Genomic DNA, 20756 nt, shown 5'->3' with positions numbered 1-20756 from the left:
AATATTTTTATTTTAAATTTGGATAAAATGTTATCATAAATCCAAACAGACAATTTTAAAGGGAGGCATGGCACCTACACCCCTAAACTCAACCATCATTAGGGAATGAGCAAATCATATTAAATTGTACAAACGAGACTACAAATTCATACAAATTAGCCACTAAATCAAAAACGTATGAATTGCTGTGAGATCGTGTTGAATAAATCCAGTAAATACAGAGAACCTGATAATTCGAGTCTCTTCATTTTATTCTATACTTCATGTATTTTATTACACACTTAATATGGGTTTCTTGGATAATACTTTACAGTAAGGTTGTATTATTTTACGTTAATTAATTAATTAACATGATTTAGAAATAACAAAAAATCTTTAGCATTACTTATCCTTTGTTAATGTAAACATGGTTAATGTAAACATTTGTTAGTTAATGCATTAATTAACATGAACTGATGGTAAACACAAATTAGCATTAGATAATCATTGTTATGGTCAACACTCATATTCTAATATATCTCTTTAGATTATCAGTTTTGTAGTTGCTCCAACTTATTTGTTTTTTTTTTATTTATCATAGTAACATATTTCTAGTTGCCCCAACTTAATTTGTTTAATTCTTTTAGCCTTATTTATGTTCTCATAACATAAACTTTCATGTTAACCTAACTTAATGTTTTTTATAATTTAACTTTCTAGAAGATTGTATAGTGCTAAGATTGTATATTATTCATCATTCATTTTCTTGTTGGCTTAGTCCCTTTATAAATCTGGGGTCGCCACAGCGGAATGAACCGCCAACTTATACGCAGCGGATGCCCTTCAAACCACAACCCATCTCTGGGAAAACATCCACACACACATTCTCATACACTACGGACAATTTGAGGGAAATTGGAGCACCCGGAGGAAACCCACGCGAAGGGAGGGAGGCAGAACATGCAAACTCCACACAGAAACGCCAACTGAGCCGAGGTTCGAACCAGTGACCCAGCGACCTACTTGCTGTGAGGCAAACGTGCTAACTCAGATCTGACATCAGAGTCACACCAAGATTCTTGACCTTATTTTTTGTTGTTTGACCCTTAAAGCCAAGGTACGCATTCACCTTGAGAACCTCATCCCTGTTCCCAAATGCGATGACTTTAGTTTTCTCTTTGTTTAACTGAAGAAAATTTTGGCACATCCAATTGTTAATTTCATCAATGCACTGGTAGAGGGTGTCAATGGGGCTGTAGTCATTAGGCAGTAAGGCTAAGTAGATCTGAGTGTCATCAGCATAGCTTTGGTAGATTTGGTTCTTTCTCATTATTTGGCTCAGAGGGAGCATGTAAAGGTTGAACAGGAGAGGTGCCAGAATCGAGCCTTGTGGGACGCCACATGTCATGGGTGTCCACCTTGACCTATGGTCACCTATATGTACATAGTAACCTCTCCCTTCAAGGTAAGATCTGAACCATTTGAAGACTGTCCTAGACAGCCCAACCCAGCCTATCCAGAAGTATGCTGTGATCGACAATGTCAAATGCGGCACTGAGATCGAGCAATACCAGCATTGTTATTTTACCTGAATCAGTATTTAGGCGGATATCATTGATTATCTTTATGAGCGCTCTCTGTACTGTGATGTGCTCTGAACCCAGATTGAAAATTGTCTAAACACCCCTTTAAGTTTAAGAACTTGTTGACCTGGTTGAAAACAACTTTTTCAATGATTTTGCCAGTGAAAGGGAGATTTGAGATTGGCCTGTAATTGCTCAATAGGGTGTTATCTAGGTTGCTCTTCTTCAAGAGGGGTTTAACAACTGCAGTTTTAAGTGAGTTTGGAAAAATCCCTGATAGAAGTGAATCATTTACCACTTTTAGAAGATCCATTTCTAAACAGGTAAACACTGTTTTAAAGAATGATGTGGGGAGCGTGTCAAGACTGCAGGTTGATGTTTTTATAATTTGCACGATCTCTTCTAAGATTTTACCGTTAATTGCCACGAAATCAGACATAATGTCTGATTTCTTAAGTTGTGGTTGAGCTTGTTTGACATCGACACAACTTGGCTGATTGGATGAGCTAATTGCCTTTCTGATATTATTGATCTTATTAGTAAAGAAATGAGCAAACTCATTACATTTGCTTTCAGAGAGTAGCTCACTGGGAATCTGACTGGGGGGGGGGGGGGGTCTGTGAGTCTCTCTACTGTTGCAAAGAGTGTACGAGCATTATTTACATTGTTGTTTATAAGGTTGGAAAAGAAAGTCTGTCTAGCAGTTTTTAGTTCCACATTAAAAGCATGAAGACTGTCTTTATAGATATTATAATGGACTACTAGTTTCGTCTTTCTCCACATACGCTCAGCTTTCCTGCATTGTCTTTTCTTCATTTGGACTGCTCTTGAGTTTTCTCCAAGGGACTCTCTCTTTGCCAGTTCTCTTCCTAACTTTAACAGGAGCGATGTCATTTATTACATTTTCAATTTTAGAATTAAACAAATCAAGGAGAGAATCAACAGAGTCTGCAGATATACTTGGTGCTAGTGATATGGCCTTCATAAACTGTTCACTAGTGTTCTCATTTATGCATCTCTTTTTGACAGAGACAGATCTGTCTTTAATAGCTGGAGTGATCAATATATCAAAGAAAATACAGAAATGATCAGATAGTGCCACATCCTTAACAACAGTTGATGAAATGTGTAAACCCTTAGTTATAAGTAGGTCAAGAGTGTGTCCACGATTGTGTGTGGGTCCTTGAACATGCTGAGTGAGATCAAAAGTGTTAAAAACAGTCATCAGTTCTTTTACAGCATTGAATTCTGATTTATCAATGTGAATATTAAAATCCCCAGCAATACTAAAATAATCAAATTCAGAGGTTACTGTTGATAACAGCTCTGTAAAATCATCAATAAAAGCTGGAGAATATTTTGGAGGTCTGTATGATCAGTAAGATGCGTGGAGCACCTTTCAGTGCTATACTCAGATATTCAAAGGACAAATAGTCACCAAATAACACTTGTTTACATTCATACACATCTTTAAACAGGGCAGCGATGCCTCCACCTCTCCTATTAACTCTGCAAACACTCAAAAAGTCTGTTTAAAGGAGCTGTTTCATTCAGAACTGCTGCGCTACAACTGTCATCTAGCCACGTTTCATTTAAAAGCATAAAATCAAGGCAATTTGTGTTGATAAAATCATTAACTAAAAGTAACTTATTATTGAGTGATCGAATGTTTAAAATTGCTAACTTAACAGTTTTAGCCGTTTTCACTACAGAAGTCTCAGATATACATTTAATAGACATGATTGTAGTCTAATCATTTCTTGCCATGTAAGTGAGATATGATTTATTCATTAATTATATATAATCATGATTATGTAAACAGATTGCAAAAATTAAATACTTATAAGTTATATTATGTTTTAAAATACTCCAAGTATCGTTACTTTTTATTATTTAATATAAATTTATTATCTTTTTGACTATACCTTACTTAATCTGGGGTTGCCACAGCAGAATGAACCACCAACTTATCTAGCATATGTTTTACACTGCGAATGCCCTTCCAGCTGCAACCCATCACTGGGAAACACCCAAACACTTCCATTTACACACATACACCACAGACAATTTTAGCTTACCCAATTCACATACAGCATATCATTGGACTTGTGGGCAAAACCGGAGCAAACACGAGGAGAACATGCAAACTCCACACAGAAATGCCAACTTACCAGCCGAGGCTCGAACCAGCGACCTTTTCGCTGTGAGGCGAGAGTGCTACCCACTGCGCCACTTTGCTGCCCTATTTAATACATTGCTAAATAAAATAAGCTGTTCTCCTTAATTGTTTATTTTAATAGTTTATCTTCTTTTTCATTAAACATTGGTTGTTTATGCTCAGAAATTGAGAGGCCACAAAGCATCTTTTAAATAGCATTTTATTTTGACTGGTATTTTTCTTTACATCAATTTACAAACCCTAATATTTTGTTTAGTGGGACCGTAACAAAGAACAAATATATTTCTTTCTCTTTGTATTCTTATAGCAATGTGGTACAAGATTACTCTATTTCAGTTACTGTGACATAATTAGGTTTTTATGCCACATTCAGAAATGCAGGACATAAAAAAAGAAATGCAAAGACATTTTTCAAATGTGCGCAGTCCATTCCTCTGTCTCCATCTGGCTGTGTCTCAGCAGACTGACAGAAGCTCAACGCTACAAATCCTCATATCTGCTGCATTGGTCGTAGGTTTTGCGACACCTGAAAAACACCAGAATAACTTAACAGATATTCTGTACACAAACCTTCAAAAGTTAAAGTGAGAAAGAAGCACATTTAACAGTGTGATGTATAATGTTTGATTTCTTTCCCCATCACCTATATGGATTTACACTGTTATGTTTTTGAGTAAAACATTTTTTATGAACTGTATCATTAATTAGTCTGATTAGTAAATCATAGCACTTATATCAAAAGGTCAATAATATTATCAGGCGAATCTTGCAATCTGCAGTTTTGCCATGATTGTCACCCAATTGAGCATTTGTTTGTTTTTTTTCACTTTTAACAGATCAAAAGGATATAATCAGCTCTGATCATGAGTGTCTTCTGTTTGCTGAAATCATTTACTTTTATCAGCCACTAATGATGATTCAGTATGAAAATAAAGGATTATATGAATGTAAAATGCCAAATGAAATTACATGTAAGATGTATAAAATGAAACACGTAATGTGATGTTGACTTAGATATTTTGCACCACACACAACACTCATTTTGCTGATGTGAGAGGGTTACGAAACACACGGTTTCAAATGCACACACTCTTATTTACAGGATGACTCATTTTTAATCACATTTACCTCTTCAGCATAGCTCCTACTGAAGTAATTCAACAGTTATGACTAACACATTCTCAGAAAAATGATATTTTAAATTCTAACACACCTCATCAGTTTAGTAAACATGTTGTGCTTTAGTAATTGTAGCCCTGTTTGTACCTTCAATGCATTTTACTGGACTTAAAACATCAACCAGGGAAACATTGCTGTTTACTGCTGTTTTATTCTGACTGTCTCTTCTATCTAATAGCTATTAAAATTTAAGCTTGCCCAATTTACATATGAACATGAAAGATCTATCTATCTATCTATCTATCTATCTATCTATCTATCTATCTATCTATCTATCTATCTATCTATCTATCTATCTATCTATCTATCTATCTATCTATCTATCTATCTGTCTGTCTGTCTGTCTGTCTGTCTGTCTGTCTGTCTGTCTGTCTGTCTGTCTGTCTGTCTGTCTGTCTGTCTGTCTGTGTCGGTCGCTCTGTCTGTCTGTCTGTCTGTCTGTCTGTGCTTTCAAACTAAAACTATAGCAAAGTTTAAATCCCATCTGTGTGCTTCAACAATAAAACAATCAGGATTTCTGCAGGTTTCACCAAGTCAAGACATTTTAAAGACCATTAAGAATACAATTTCATACTTTTACAGAGCTAAACACTAAGGTTTTTTTTTTTTTCAAAATGACCAGAATGACCAGTGTTAAAGATTAGTACTTTTTCAATAAAAGAAAATCTAATTTAGATATTTATACCCATATATTACAAATAATAATTCAAACAAGCTACAGTAACTTTAGTTGTACACATACACTTTTTTTTCCCCAACATAACTCTTTTAAAAATGGTCACGTTCTAAAAACTATAATAAATTACAGTTTTTCTCAGTGGCTTTGGTGCATTTCTCACTACACTACTTACATTTGCACAACAGTTAATGCATTTCTCAAAACAATTAGTCATTTGTGCACATCATAGTAGCAGTTTCTCATTCTTTTCAACAAATTGAGAATGCTTTTGGACAAGCATCGATTGCTTTAATTCAACTCTCTGCTATTTATAACATTATCATTTGCTTATGTCATGTCAGTCAAAATGAACTAAACTTGTAAATGCTCAATAGTCATTCTATATAAAACTAATAGTCCTCATTTCATTACTTGAGTCATTACATACAAAAATGGTGAACTAGTTGTCAAAATCTGTCAAACTAATTTTATAAAACAAATTTAAATCTTTATTTTCCTGAAAATGTCTTTAAAATTGAACAATTTGATGAATAATTTACAGACCTGTGTATGTTGTAGGCTTAGTTCCAATATGCACTGCAATATTGTGTACAGTTGTGCACTGCTCTACCTAAAGGGAGTTTATGTTTGTTGTAAATTAGAGTGTGTTTATTCTTTTGCACAATGCAGTGAGTAAATTAGGATTGCAAAGAGCAAATGCAGTAAAAATGTGAAACATACATATTTAGTGTCTTGTACTCAGATAACTCACTCAATGCAGTGGTCTCACTTTACTGTAGTTTTCAAATGGCTGTGCAAATAGTATATAATGCTGTCTTGAGCATTTTCATAAAGTGTCACCAAAATCTGACTTTTTTGCATTGAAAAAATGTACATGTAAACTGTCATAATGAAAACATGACTAAGCCATTTGACTGTCTTGTTCATAAACAATGATGTCAGGACTTTGACGATACTGACAGTTTGATTGACATGAATACTTGCTTTTGAGGAATGAACTATCCATTTTGAGCATGTGACGCGCTTTTGCAGGTTATCAGCTAGGTTTTGGAGTTTGCACTAATTGTTTTGAGAAATGCATTAACTGTTGTGCAAATGTAAATAGTGTAGTGAAAAATGCACCAAAGCAACTGAGAAAAACTGTAAATGCAGTCACAACAGTCTGTAAAGGTCAGTGTCCTCAATAGGTAACTACAGTATAAACAAATATTTATTAAGATGGATTATTCATGATTGGATAGGTGTTGCTTTAGATAGAAATGGGAAATTTAAGAGCTGATTAAAACAATTGAAGACCTACAACACAATATTTAAGTGATTTTAAGACTTTAAGGCCTAAAATATGGTTTTTGAAATGAAAGACTTTTAGACCCAGTGGACATGCTGATGTGTGAATTGAAAGTTGCTGCAGACTTTTATTTAAATATGATCAAGTTCAACTAAGGGGGGCTGACAATATTATTGTCATTTAAAGATCATTTTATGTTGTTTATTATATAATGGCAGAATGACAATATAATATTACAATGCAAGTACACTCTTCCTAAGAACACATACTATTTCATTTTTAGGAATATTTATTAGTCATTTTAAAAGTTTAATAATTAGCACTGGAATTAAAATGTGAAAATGCATATCCTAAATTATTGAAGTCATGTCCATGTGTTGTGCGATAAGTCTATATATTTATTATTGTGACAGGTCTATGTACTCCTCCTCTTACCTTTCACTCGCAGCAAACTAATGGTTGAAAGGGTGTAGCTAATCATATTTAATCCAAGCTGTCAAACTGACATCAGAGAAAGACTGCTATTCCAGTGAAAGCAAATGGTCAGATTTTCATTTAAGATTACAAAATACTTTTATTAACTCGCAGACTAGAAAAATAAACATTGTAAATTATGATTTCACGTGAACTTTACGAATCAGATCAGTAGACAGAGAGTTGCTGGTCTTTTGTGACCTTTTGAACACTTTCAACCAGATCCAATTGATTGCATCTTCAACTGCCTTTTGTTTACATTTATTATTAAGTGTCATACAAGTGTGATAAGATAATCGAAAACACTCTATCTGGTTTTCACTCTAACTTTATATGGTTTTCACTCTAACTGGTATCTTAATATTAGTGGCCCTGTTTAAAAATAAACAGAGCCTGTGAGCCTCACCTCAAACTCTGTCCCAGTACAGGCTCTGATGTCATCTGGTGTCAATCCTTCCAGAATCTCAATGAGAGTTAAACCCTTGCTCTTGTCTACATCAAACACCGCCTAAAACAAGAAACAACACACTGTCTGTGATTACTATGAAAAACAGCCTAACAAAATGTCTAACTTATAAGAAAGAAGTTTTACTGACCTTTTCAGTGATTATACGGTCAACACACTGTTTTCCAGTCAGAGGAAGTGTGCACTTGTCTAAGATTTTATGCTTCCCACCCTTTAAATATAAAGTACAAACTTTAGTGACAAAAAGGTGTTCACTGTTTAATCACCCTCAAGTAATTCCAAGTCTTTATGAGTTAAGTTTTTTTGTTGTTGTTGTTGTTAAATGGATAGTGGAAGCCGGAAGACACTATATAATATATAAAATATATAGAAGTCAATGGCTATTGGTCTTCAACATTCTTCATAATATCTTCTTTCACGAGTTCACACTTGCAAAGTATATTTGGCGTGCTGTCCGGGGGGAGGGCTCTAAGCTCGAGGAGACACCCCGACTCGAGTTACTCCCCTTATCAGGAAACAAAGAGGAATTTGTATTCGAGTGAAGTGTCTAGCCCGGCCCCAGAACGCTCCCCCCAGGAATTCGATGCAAGAGGTGAGGTGACGGGGTGGTGGAGGAATACTAAAGTCGTGAGATGCTGCAGGTAAGACAGCTTTGGTATATATAGGGGTTTGTTCAAGCACTGATTTGATAATGGGTTGATTGTCAATGACGTGTTCGATACTGAAACTTCTGCGCATGCTCCTCCCGAAATTTGTTTACAAAACATCACTTTGTGTTCAGCAGGAGACCAAATCTCAAAACAGGTTTGAAACAAGTTGAAAGTGAGTAAATAATGAGAAAAGTTTCATTTCTGTGTGAACTATCCTTTTATATTTGTAAGTGTGAGAGAGTACAGATTTAGGCTGTTTACCTTGGCAGAATGTTCCATAGTGACCACAACTTTTGTGGCATCACTAGACACCAGGTCCATTGCTCCACCCATCCCCTTCACCATTTTACCCTAGAGAAACACTTACATGTCAGTCTAAGCAAGTGTAAACACACTGAATGGTAAGACAAAATCAAGCATGAAACTCATACTGGGATCATCCAGTTGGCCAGATCTCCATACTTGGAAACCTGCATTGCTCCCAGCATGGTCAGATCAATGTGACCACTAAACAAAAAGGCATAAAAGGTGAAGTTAAAATTATAGTAGTTGGGCCTGTAATCTTGGTAGATGTATTTGAACACACCCTCTGATCATGGCAAAGGATTCATCACTGGAGAAGTAGGCAGCTCCTGGATAAACTGTTACCGTCTCCTTACCTGAATGACATATTAAGAGATATGAAAAAATGTTCACATGGTTTAATGTTATTATCGTTGTTCTTTAGTCATTTTTAAAGATATTATTATTTATATTTATTTTAGGATATTATATTATGTTACATTCTATTATATTATGTTAATTATAATATATCATATTGTGCTTATTTGAAATTAAACTTCTGATTTCTAAATGAAGATCTTAATAGCAAATTCAATTAAATTAGATATCAGATTAGATGTTGACTGCGTGTCATGCATTAAGCAATGTAAAATGTGCAGACTATATATATATAGGACCATAAAATATGATAAATAGAAGATGTCACTGTACCAGCATTGATTAAATCAGGATCCACTTCACTTTCTGTTGGATAAGGGCCCTAAATGAGCAAAAATAAATTGGGGATTGAATGTGCCATACATTTACCCATTCATGATATTTATTAATAAAAACTCACCAGTCCTAAAATTCCATTCTCACTCTGCAAGTGCACAGTGATATCAGGACTAATGTAATTGCTGGCCAGCATAGGGATCCCAATACCAAGATTAGCTAGGAACTTTGTCAAGGTGTGTGTTAACAAGACACTATTCACTCATCCACCATATTGACAGTGATAGTATGCAGTATGTAGTCAGCCTACTGAAGGATACCATACATGCCATCCTGAAACTCCAGTGCAGCTCGCCGGATGATTCTCTCCCGGGTTATATCTGACTCCTGCTTCACTTTAGGCTTCTCCTCCTTGCCTGATTGAACCAACCTTTTCTGAAAAAAATGTGCTCCTGAATCTTATAAATTCTAAAATTGCATGTACATTTGGTTTGAAAAGTCATTATCATTTTAGGTTTTCTTTCCCCAAAAGGTTGCATTTTTAGTTATTTTAATGTGCTACTCTTCGTCATCGTGGATCACAATATTTTTCAGGCCATAACAATTTAATTTGTTCAGCAAAAAGTGTCTTACATGGCTGAAAATAATTTCTTGCTGTCAGAAAAGGTGTATTTTTCCATTATATACTGTGTATTCAGATATTTACATTTAGTCATTTAGCAGACGATTTTATCCAAAAAAATGACTTACAAATGAGGACAAGGAAGCAATTTACACAACTATAAGAGCAACAATGAATGAGTGCAAAGTTTAAGAAGGAAATCATTAGTAATGTAAGTTTTTTTTTTTTTTTTTGAGTACAGTTAGTTTTATAGCCAGAGGCAATTGCAGATTAGGAAGGAAAGTTGATGTTATTGTACATTTCTTAGGCCGATATTTCATTTACTTTATTTTTAAATCCTCTAAAATAATGATTTTTTCTGAATTTGAAACTGTTTACAAATAGTGTTAATGTAATGTAATGTGTATTTACATGTGTAATATCTAATGTGCTCAAAAAATAAAGGAAACACTTGGAGTGTTCCTTTTTTTGTTTTTGAGCAGTTGTATATGTGTCCATAAATCTTTTGTCAATCTATCACATTGGGTTGTTCAAAAGTTGTTTAAAGAGGAATCCATTAGTGCCACCGGCTGTTAACATTTATACTAGCAAGTGGAGTTTTGGCCTTTTAAAATGCATTTAAAATGGTCAATTCTGTTACTGTCAAACCACACACTCTGTAACCAATGTAGCATAACAGTGTTGACATGACAGAAATGACAAACTTTTTATTATTATTATTTTATTAGGTAAAAAAGAATTAACTTGTATTTGGCAAGCACTGGATTATTGAAGATGATTATTTTCTGTACGATACTGTAAAGTATTCCTGTTTGTGTTGATTTTATTTGTATTTCTTAATATGGAATCACCCATCTATATAAAAATGTATAATATGCTCAGAAATCATTAAACCCTTCTAACGGTGACGATCAGACAGGTTATTCAGTCTTTCTCACCTCGATTCTTTTTTCATAGCTGGCTCCTTTCACCACGCGGTCTACATAGATGCCGGGAATGTGAATGTCTTCTGCATTAAAACTTCCAATATCAACAATCTCTTCGACCTACAAGGTAAAAAGCATTATCAGTTTGTTTTTTTTTTGTTTTTTTTTATTTAGATTTAAACACAGTATTCCGGTAAATGTTGCACAGCTCATACCAAACTATAAGGTCACAAACCTCCACTATGGTGACTTTGGCTGCTTTACACATAGGCTGATTGAAATTGCGGGTTGTTTTCCTGTATAAAAATATAACTGTCAGAATGCAATAGCAGCTGTACTTTTTAATGTATTTATCTTGAACTATTTATTCAAATCAGAACATTATCCCTCGCTCTCTCTCCCTTTTTTGAACTGTGTTTTTATTAAAGTTTTTATAAACATAGTATACACATATAACATTTAATTAGAATATTTACATTCACAAAAAAAATAAAAAAATAAATAATTATAGATATAAATTTTAATAATGAATAAATAATAGCGACAGCTAAAAAAAGATAATACATTACACAAAAAGTAGATATATAATTAATTAAACTTCAATATAATGACAAAAACTACAACAAAGCCCCTGACAGCATTTCAAAGATATGGTTAGATCAATGCCCAGGTTTGTTGGAAAATGTCTGTTTTCAACTGAAAATCTGCAACCATTTTACTTACTAAACTGATCAGGGGAAAGCCAACAAGCAAAAATAAATAAATACTGGGTGCATTGGTATGTTGTATCCTAACACTTTACTAAAACTTTACTCCCTTTTAACCTTCTGCCAATACACTTGTATTTTGGGACATTACCCTCTCTCCTTTTTATTAAACTAGAATTAAAAAAAAGTTGCATTAAATATTTTAAACTAGTAGTGGGAGTGAGTAAACAGCCTACATAGAAAACTTCAAATAGCCTTATGTTTCTTTGAAGGCAGTTTTGATTCAGATATACCAAAGCAAGTCTTTTCCTGAAAATAAAAATTTAAGTAGCAACACTAAAATAATAATAGTATTCGTGTTAACAAACAACAACAGTCCATTATTCAATGTATATGTTTTTATATTATGTAATGTGGTATAGCTGAACAACTAAATTGTGTTTTATATTATATCAAATTTTTTTATTTTATTTTTTTTTTTTTCATAAGTCGTGTGTTGCGGACCTATTGGCTAGGTCAGTGGTTCCCAACCTTTTTCTTTGGGGCCCCCCCCATAAACATATACAAACATTGGAGCCCCCCCACCATATAAATACACACGCACGCACGCACACACATATGTACTGTGTATATATATATATATATATATATATATATATATATATATATATATATATATATATATATATATATATATATATATGTGTGTGTGTGTGTGTGTGTGTGTGTGTGTGTGTGTGTGTGTGTGTGTGTGTGTGTGTATATATATATATATATATATATATATATATATATATATATATATATGTATGTGTGTGTGTGTGTGTTTGTGTAATATTAATATATAGTAATATGTATAGAAAATATTAATTAATCAGTTTTAACTTGTCTTGGCCTTCAATAAAACCAAAATTTAGGTAGGCTTTGTCATACTGTCTAATCTTTATCTTCGCCTCTGAAGAATCACAGCATTTATTAATTATTTTCACTATTATGTTGGAATTTTAAGCATGTGTTTAGATTATTTTTTATTTTTTGGGCTGCTCGATTTTGGGAAAAATCATAATCACGATTATTTTGGTCATAATTGTAATCACGATTATTCAAAACCATTGCCAGTTAAAGTCAAAATTATTAGCGCTCCTGAGATTTTTTTTATTTTATAAATATTTCCCAAATTATTTTTAACAGAGCAAGGAATTTAACAGTATTTCCTATAATATTTTTTCTTCTATTTGTTTTATTTTAGCTAGAATAAAGACAGGTTTAAAAAGGTCTATTTTGAAACCAATTTAAGGTCAATATTATTAGCCCCCTTAAGCAATATATATTTTTGATTGTCTGCAGAATAAACTACCGTTATAATGACTTGCCTTATTACCCTAATTAAGCCTTTGAACTGCACTTTAATCTGAATGCTTGTATTTTGAAAAATATCTAGTAAAATATTATGTGCTGTCATTATAGCAACGACAAAAAGAAATCAGTAATTAGAAATGAGATATCAAAACTATTATGTTCAGAAATAAGTTAATAAAATATTCTTTCCATGAAACAGAAATTGGGCAGGAAAAGATTTGCTAATATTCAAGAGGGCTAATAATTCTGACTTCAACTGTATACATACAGTTATTTTCCACCCTGCAATGGAAAGAGAAATAAATACAATAGAATAAAAATATAAAACAAACTGTGCTTTAAGCATCTTCACTGTAAGAAAAAACACTAGCTACAGCAGTCCTTCAGTCAAGAGCAGCGAGGGTTTTCTCGTTATGTTCGTTTAATAATGATAAAAACAGGCGGCAGAAGGAGAATAGCGCGCTGTATCTTTAATGGTTTCTCTTTCACGTCTTTTGATCCTCAACTCGTTTGTTTATTACACAAATGAGGGTTAATGTAAATAATCACTAAACACCGCGTTTTGACACCTATTTGACCATTAAAGCGTTCACGTTAAGATGACTTTAGATGTCTGCGCTCCTCTGCTCGTCTCAGTGTGTGAATGAGAGTGAATGCTGACCAGCCGCATATGCTTCTGACTGCGTGATCGTGCTGCACACACACATAAGCTCTTTCGCGCTTTTAAGAGCAACACGTGTACAACTGTGGCGAAATATGATGCAATAATCATTTATCTCGATTAATGCTTTTTTATAATCGTTTGAAACCGAAATCTAAATCGGATTTTCGATTAATTGCAAAGCCCTTTATAATAGTGGACCGTTTTTATGCCTTTTTCTACCTCAATACTTATCCTCTCCCGCGCCCCCCCTGTGAACTCTGGCGCCCCCCTTAGGGGGGCGCGGACCCCAGGTTGGGAACCACTGGGCTAGGTCACCCTTGTAAATGAGATCTTGATCTCAATGGGTTTTTATCTGGTTAAAGAAACATATAATAATCTAATAATATATGTGCTTTTTTTATTTTTGGAGTGTACAAAAACCATATTCATTTTTAAAATAAAGTGAAGCAACATCAACACTTCCACCAATAAAGTCAAGTACATTTTTCCCAAAAAGTGGAAGACACGAAGGAGAGATGCCTAAATGACTATTTGATAAGCAGATGAAGCCTGACCTCTAGTGGACAGTAAGTAGGCTTACTTCAGAACTCTACTCCGGAAAAGACTAAATATTACAGCAATGTCAAGAAAGGGACATGATTTTAACGTTTCATATATATATATATATATATATATATATATATATATATATATATATATATATATATATATATATATATATATATATATATATATATATATATATATATATAATTAAATTCTTATGTTTTACCTGAAAATAAGATTTCCTGCTCTATCACATTTCCAGGCCTTTACCAAAGCAAAGTCACCAGTGATCGCCTTTTCCATGACATAATGCCTGCCGTTAAACTCTCGAACCTGGACCAAACAACCAAAACAATTTAAGGGCAGGTTTTTTTCGGAGACAGTATGTTTTTAGACAGTAATATGATTTGCCACACCTCTCTTCTTTCACTTGCAATGGCAATGGTCCCATCTTTGTTGTATTTAATGGGCGAGCCGCCCTCCTGGATGAGAGTGCCATATCCGGTGGGAGTAAAAAACGCTGGGATTCCTGCACCACCAGCCCGGATCCTCTCTGCTAATGTGCCCTGCCATACACACAGGTCAGTAACACTTTACGTAAGGAGTAATGTACATCCTTCAAGCCTGCCAGCGGAGAGCCTGATTTTTTTTCAGTCACAAGATGGCGCCAAACAATTCAATTTGGCCCCTGGACATTTCCTGCTTGTTATCAAACTTTTTCATAACTGCAACAAGAGGCAATGAAGTCATAACTTCATGTTAAAGTAGCTATCATAACATTATTTATCATTGTGTGGCTCTTTTTGCATTCTCAGAAGCCATAGAAATTAAAAAATGTAAAACAGGAAATTAGTTGGGACCGTTGTTTTTGTTTACATGCCTCAAAATGGGACTCGTGATTGACCAATCAGAAGCAAGTATTCAAGTATTACAAAAGCCGTATGATAAATTAAGGTTAACATTATAAAGGTTCAAACAAAAAGGTTTACATTGCATCAGCTACCATTAAACAAAGGCCTACTTACTGTCTAATGTCAGCTTATTTTATAATAAATACTACAAGACACAGTAAAATCACGAGTCCCTTATTTCTTCATTAACTATTTCCTTTAATTGGTAAAAAAAGTAGCCTACAAATAAAATATTTGCAGGATTTTCCCTCATTGAAAGACAAGTTTTCGCATGCAAAGATGGACACTGTGTTCTCAAAAAAACAGTCATTTCATGATTGAATGATAAGCAAATCTCTGTTTTTTTATGGGGGTGCCATCGAGATTAAGCTTTTCATTCTGTCTGTGAGCTGAATCAAGTCTACATCTGCTACAATAAACACACACTGTTCAAGTTTATTTCAGTTCAAGTTATTATGTCAGATTAGGCAAGAAATTGCTTGTAAAACTTTAACAATTGGTATCATCAATTCCCAAACTATTATACATTTGAATGAAAAGGAAAGTTGGTGCCTTCTGTCTTTTTTTTTAAAAGTGTGCTGCAGTAATTGAAAAAAAAAAGTTTATATTTACAGCCAACAACTTATTTGGTCAATGACAGCATTGGAAATATTTTATTTGTACTTGTAGCTGTATGAACAAATAATAATAAACTTCCCTGTGAATTGTAGTTTGCAACCAACATTACTTCCATAATATGATGCGTTTCTGACAGCAAATTGTTGCAATGAGAAACAAAGCTGGATTTTGAAGATTGTTGAGACTGCAGGTACATGAGGGTCAAAGGCGCCTGTGTCATATTACATTTACAAAGAGTTTATATAATGCATATTAAAGAGATTTATTTCACCCAAAATGTAAAGTTACATTCACTTTCCCTATCCTCATGCGGTCCCACACCTTTTTTTTCTGTTGAATGCAAAATATGATATTTTGAAGAATGCTGAAAACCTGTAACTATTGACTTCCATAGTAGAAATAACAAATACTATAGAAGTCAATGCTTACAGGTTACCAGCTTTCTGTAAAATATCATCTTTTGTGTTTAACAGCATCAAAACTCAAAGGGTTTTGGACCACTTGAGGGTGATTAAATGTTGACAGCATTTTCCCTTTGGGTTGAACTGTCCCTTTAAGTGCAAGTAAAAACAAATAGGAAAAATCAATTTACATAAATAGGAAGAAAGCATACGGATTCTAAATAAGAATTAGTATTTTGTGGTTTTATTATGTCATGAAATGTTTTGTGTTAACGAGATTCTATTTTAGTGGGTTTCTTGTTACTCATTAAATTATTTTTTTTATTATATATAATTACTCATTATAGTCCCTGTCTTTTTGGCTCAAAAAAGAAGAAGAGATAAATAAACTGGACACATTCTAATCTACAGAATTACCTAAACTAAAAAAAAAAAAAAAACATGGAGCATGTAAACGATGATAAGTAAATTGATCTATAGTACCTGAGGTGTAAGCTCTAGTTCCAGCTCGCCTGAAAGATATTGTCTCTCAAACTCTGCGTTTTCCCCAACATAAGACGATATCATGCGCTTTATCTGTTTGCTTTTCAGAAGCATGCCCAGGCCAAAGTTGTCAACCCTGCAATCACAAACACTCTATAGTTATAATAGTCACACGTGAAATAACATAATACGCTTGTGTTACTCTAAAACTGGATTCTCAAGTGTGCAGCTTTCCTGTCTTTTGACCCCATCAGATTATTTACCAGCCTTTGAGTTTAATAATACAAGACAGGAAAGTTTTGTCAACATTGAGCACATCAGGGAGTTCTCTGGAAGAATTACATCCCCTTATTGACATGTTCACTATGTATCTCTCTCACCCAGCATTGTTGCTCACAGCTGTGATGTCTTTTACTCCTGTTTTCAGCAGGCTACTGATTAGATTCTCCGGGATCCCACACAAACCAAAGCCTGGGAGAGAAAAGGGGGAAATTAAGCGCACACACAAGAACATCGCTTGGGGACACATTATGTTCTATCTATACAGCAAAGGAAATACCACTTAGCTGTATGAACAACTGATCAGATAGGACTGTGCACAAATATGCACAGAAAGGCAGGGGCAGGCAGTGTTTTGATTAAAACACTTTGAATAATTGTAATACTTAACTAAATGTTATTTATAAATATAGCTACTTTTATTAATAGGACTACTAAATATAGATTTTGGCTTGTGACTTTGGTACATCCTGTTGTTGGATCCACTGTGCTTGTTGTAAACTTGAAAAATAAAGTGCCCAGGTCAAACTAATAAGGTTAATGTGGGTAATTATTTGATAAAACATTGCTCAAAAAATGTTGTTATGGGACAAAAAATAGAGCACTTAGCAAATAGCTAGAGACTTTAGCTTGCTAGCTACAGCTATGTACCTGGATGGGAGACCACATGGGAAAACTATAGGGTGCTGTTGGAAATAGTGTAAGTGAGGCCAGTAGCGGGCACTCAACCTGCTGTCTGTGTGAGTCCTAATGCCCCAGTGAAGTGAAGGTGACAATATACTGTTAGTGGGTGTTGTCTTTAGGGTGATCATGGCCTCCCAATCATTCCAATCCATTGAATTGGCTCTATCACTGTTTCTCCAGTCCATCTATAGCTGGTGTGTGGTAAGCACACTGGTGCCGTTGTTCTGTGGATGCTGCACACTGGTGTTGAGAACCCCCCCCCCCACATGATTGTGAAGTGCTTTGAGTGTATGGCCACACACAATAAATGTGCTATATAAATACGCATTACATTATAGCTAACTTGGTTATGTTTTTATTGACACTATTGTTTTAGCAACTAGATATATGTTTTGTTTATCAGTCATAGTCTTGTAAAATTCAGGGTGACTGTTTATGTAAAATTCAGTCGGTTTTGTCTCAAGTGAACACAAACAACTGGGAGAAAAATGAATCAGTACATTGGATCTGTGCATTTAAGTTAATGTGATAGCAATAAAAAAAAAACATACCAATTGCTTTATATCTTTAATTTTTATTATACAGAAAAATAAAAATAAAAATGTTGCAGCACTGCACTCTCTTTCTTCAAACGGTGGCTTGCAAATTGTGTATATTTTTGTATAATGAAATTTAAATTGACTTAAATTCTATTTACTTTACTTCTTTTCTATTTACAAATGAATTATCTTTTTCAGGATGTCCGTAGGGGTCTTGAAAAGTCTTAAAATGTCTTAAATTTCAAAAACAAATATTTAAGCCTTAAAAAGTCTTAAATTCACTGAAATATTGTCTTCTGGTCTTAAATGAATTTAAACAGGGCTTAATTTTCCTTTGTTTACGTAAAGCTACCCAATTGATCCAACACATTCAATCAGCAACAACACATCTCAATAAAACATTTAGCAAAACTATTCATAACTAATATTATTATGCTGTAGTTTTAAAGTAAAGCACAAATCAACAGTTTGTTTTGGTTTCTTAATTATTTCCATAGCTTTGTGTTTTGAGCTATTTGTGCTTATCTCTGTATAAGAGGCACATTTGTGTAGCGAATGATTTGGTATGTCACATCTCATATGCATTAACTCAAAATTCTGTCATACTCAGTCACAAACCTGTTTGAGTTTCAAAGATTTTTTAAAAAGTTGGAAATCGATAACCTTTGAATTCTGTATTTGATTTTTCTACTATGGAAGTCATGCATCAACATTAACATTTTTCAAATTATCTTCTTTTGTGTTCAACAGAAAGAAATTCATAAAGGGTTGGAACCAGTTCAGAGTGAGTACTTTTATATCTTTAGGTAAACTATCCCTTTAAGCTCTAACTTATACCTCCAACAAGAAGCTTGGAGCCATTAGGAATGTCCTGGACGGTCTCCACAGGGTCTGAATAAAAACAGGCTCTCCATGACTGCGATGTTGAGAAATGGGCGCTGTTGGATTCCTGTAGAGCAAAGCGACAGTGAGAGCATGACATACTTATAGTAAAAAAGCATGTTGTTTTCTACTTTAACCGAAGTATCTTTATAAAATATAAACAGTGTGATGTCTTTTTGAACCTGTGTTGATGCTCATGCTGTACAGTATTGCTGTTTGCTTCCAGCAAACTTTAGTTCTTTGAAAGGAAGTTCAAAGCAAACTTCAAAATCACATTAGAAATTTAAAAGTGAATTATATAATATTCCCCATGTTCATTTAAAATTCTTTCATCATTCATTCATTTCACGTGCTATTCAATCTTTAAAGAGACACATAAATAAATGGTCAAAGGTTGAAAGACATTTTCCGATTTTATGCCTGATCAATAAAATGAGCGCATTGGCAAGATTCATGCCTCACAAACAAGCAACGTGGCGATGGGGACATGCTGATATTCTGTGCAAACATCACTGCTGTTCAAACAATGAATCGATGCGATGGAATTAGTGTATTTAAAAGCTATATATTAAGTCAATTAAATGTATATAACTATTTTTAATCTGTTTCTCTGTACATACCGATTTAAAAAACAGATTGATTTGCATCATCTACCAATTTATTGGAAAATATTAAGACAAAGATTGACAAATTTTTGGTTTGTTATAAAATATACAATAAATACATTATTAAATAAACCTCATTTAACTCAAAATGAATGTCTGAAACATGCATGAATGTGATTACTCTTTTTTTGTTTACTTTACAGATTAAATATAATTGCTTTCCAAAATGAAACCTCTGGTACTTACCTTACCATGTCGCATATAAATACATCCCTGAGGGCTTAATGATATTAGTCTTCCTCTGAGAACAGTATTTGACCTAGACAGAAATCTTTGAAATGACATTTTCAGAACACTTTAAAGTTTTTTACAGGAAAGTAATCACTGTCTACTACAGGACCTGGATTGATCCTGCTCACTTTTAAAATAGGGCAAAGGGTGGGTTTTTGGGACAGTTTGAGGTGTACTTTTGGACTGTGTCATTATAGATCAATGAACCCCCTTAAAACACAAACATTCAAATACAGCAATTCATTCACTCTCCGTTCAATGACGTCTACACTCTTAAAGATAAAGCTTAATAATGTTAATGCCAAAACAACCATTTTGGGTTACACAAAGAGTTTTAAAAGAAGAACTTTAATAATCTATATGAAATATTTGTAGAACGAAAGGGTCCATGCATGGATGTTGGGTGTTTTTTTATTTATTTATTTATTTTTTTGTGGAACCATCAATGCTAATAATTCTTTTAACCCTTATCTGCTATTGGGGATGTTTTTATCCAATTTTGGGTGATTTGGTGTCTTAATCTGACCTTAACATTTTCTGTGTTTCAGCTAGCACAATAATTTAAGGTAAAAAGATCTTATTTATTATTTTAGCCTTTAGCCTTAGTCTTATGTTATGAAAACATTCACTAAATTAAACTGCTGAAATGCATCAGATAAAAATTTTATTTAAAATTATTTTTTGCATAAATCTGTTAATCAATCTCAGTCCTGATCAAAACTACTAAATTGCTTAGAAAATTACAGGATTTTAACTCTTTAATTGC

The 20756-nt window shown here is 33.8% G+C and overlaps 1 protein-coding gene across 1 annotated transcript; it reads right to left on the bottom strand.

Moving 5' to 3' along the window:
- Positions 1 to 3926: 3926 nt before the first annotated feature.
- Positions 3927 to 20094, bottom strand: oxct1b (3-oxoacid CoA transferase 1b). Its single transcript, NM_001077150.1, is given in 17 exon segments — positions 3927 to 4267; positions 7768 to 7869; positions 7958 to 8038; positions 8739 to 8828; positions 8909 to 8984; positions 9064 to 9136; positions 9471 to 9519; positions 9598 to 9692; positions 9794 to 9908; positions 11034 to 11141; positions 11257 to 11317; positions 14524 to 14630; positions 14714 to 14863; positions 16711 to 16846; positions 17091 to 17181; positions 19050 to 19161; positions 19946 to 20094. Coding segments are annotated over 17 exon segments (1581 nt in total). The 5' UTR covers positions 20045 to 20094; the 3' UTR covers positions 3927 to 4231.
- Positions 20095 to 20756: the final 662 nt, after the last annotated feature.

This window comes from Danio rerio, chromosome 21 (assembly GCF_052040795.2).
Source record: "Danio rerio strain M-AB ecotype USA chromosome 21, GRCz13ab, whole genome shotgun sequence".
NCBI lineage: Eukaryota > Metazoa > Chordata > Actinopteri > Cypriniformes > Danionidae > Danio > Danio rerio.
This window is presented reverse-complemented; position numbering and strand designations above follow the sequence as displayed.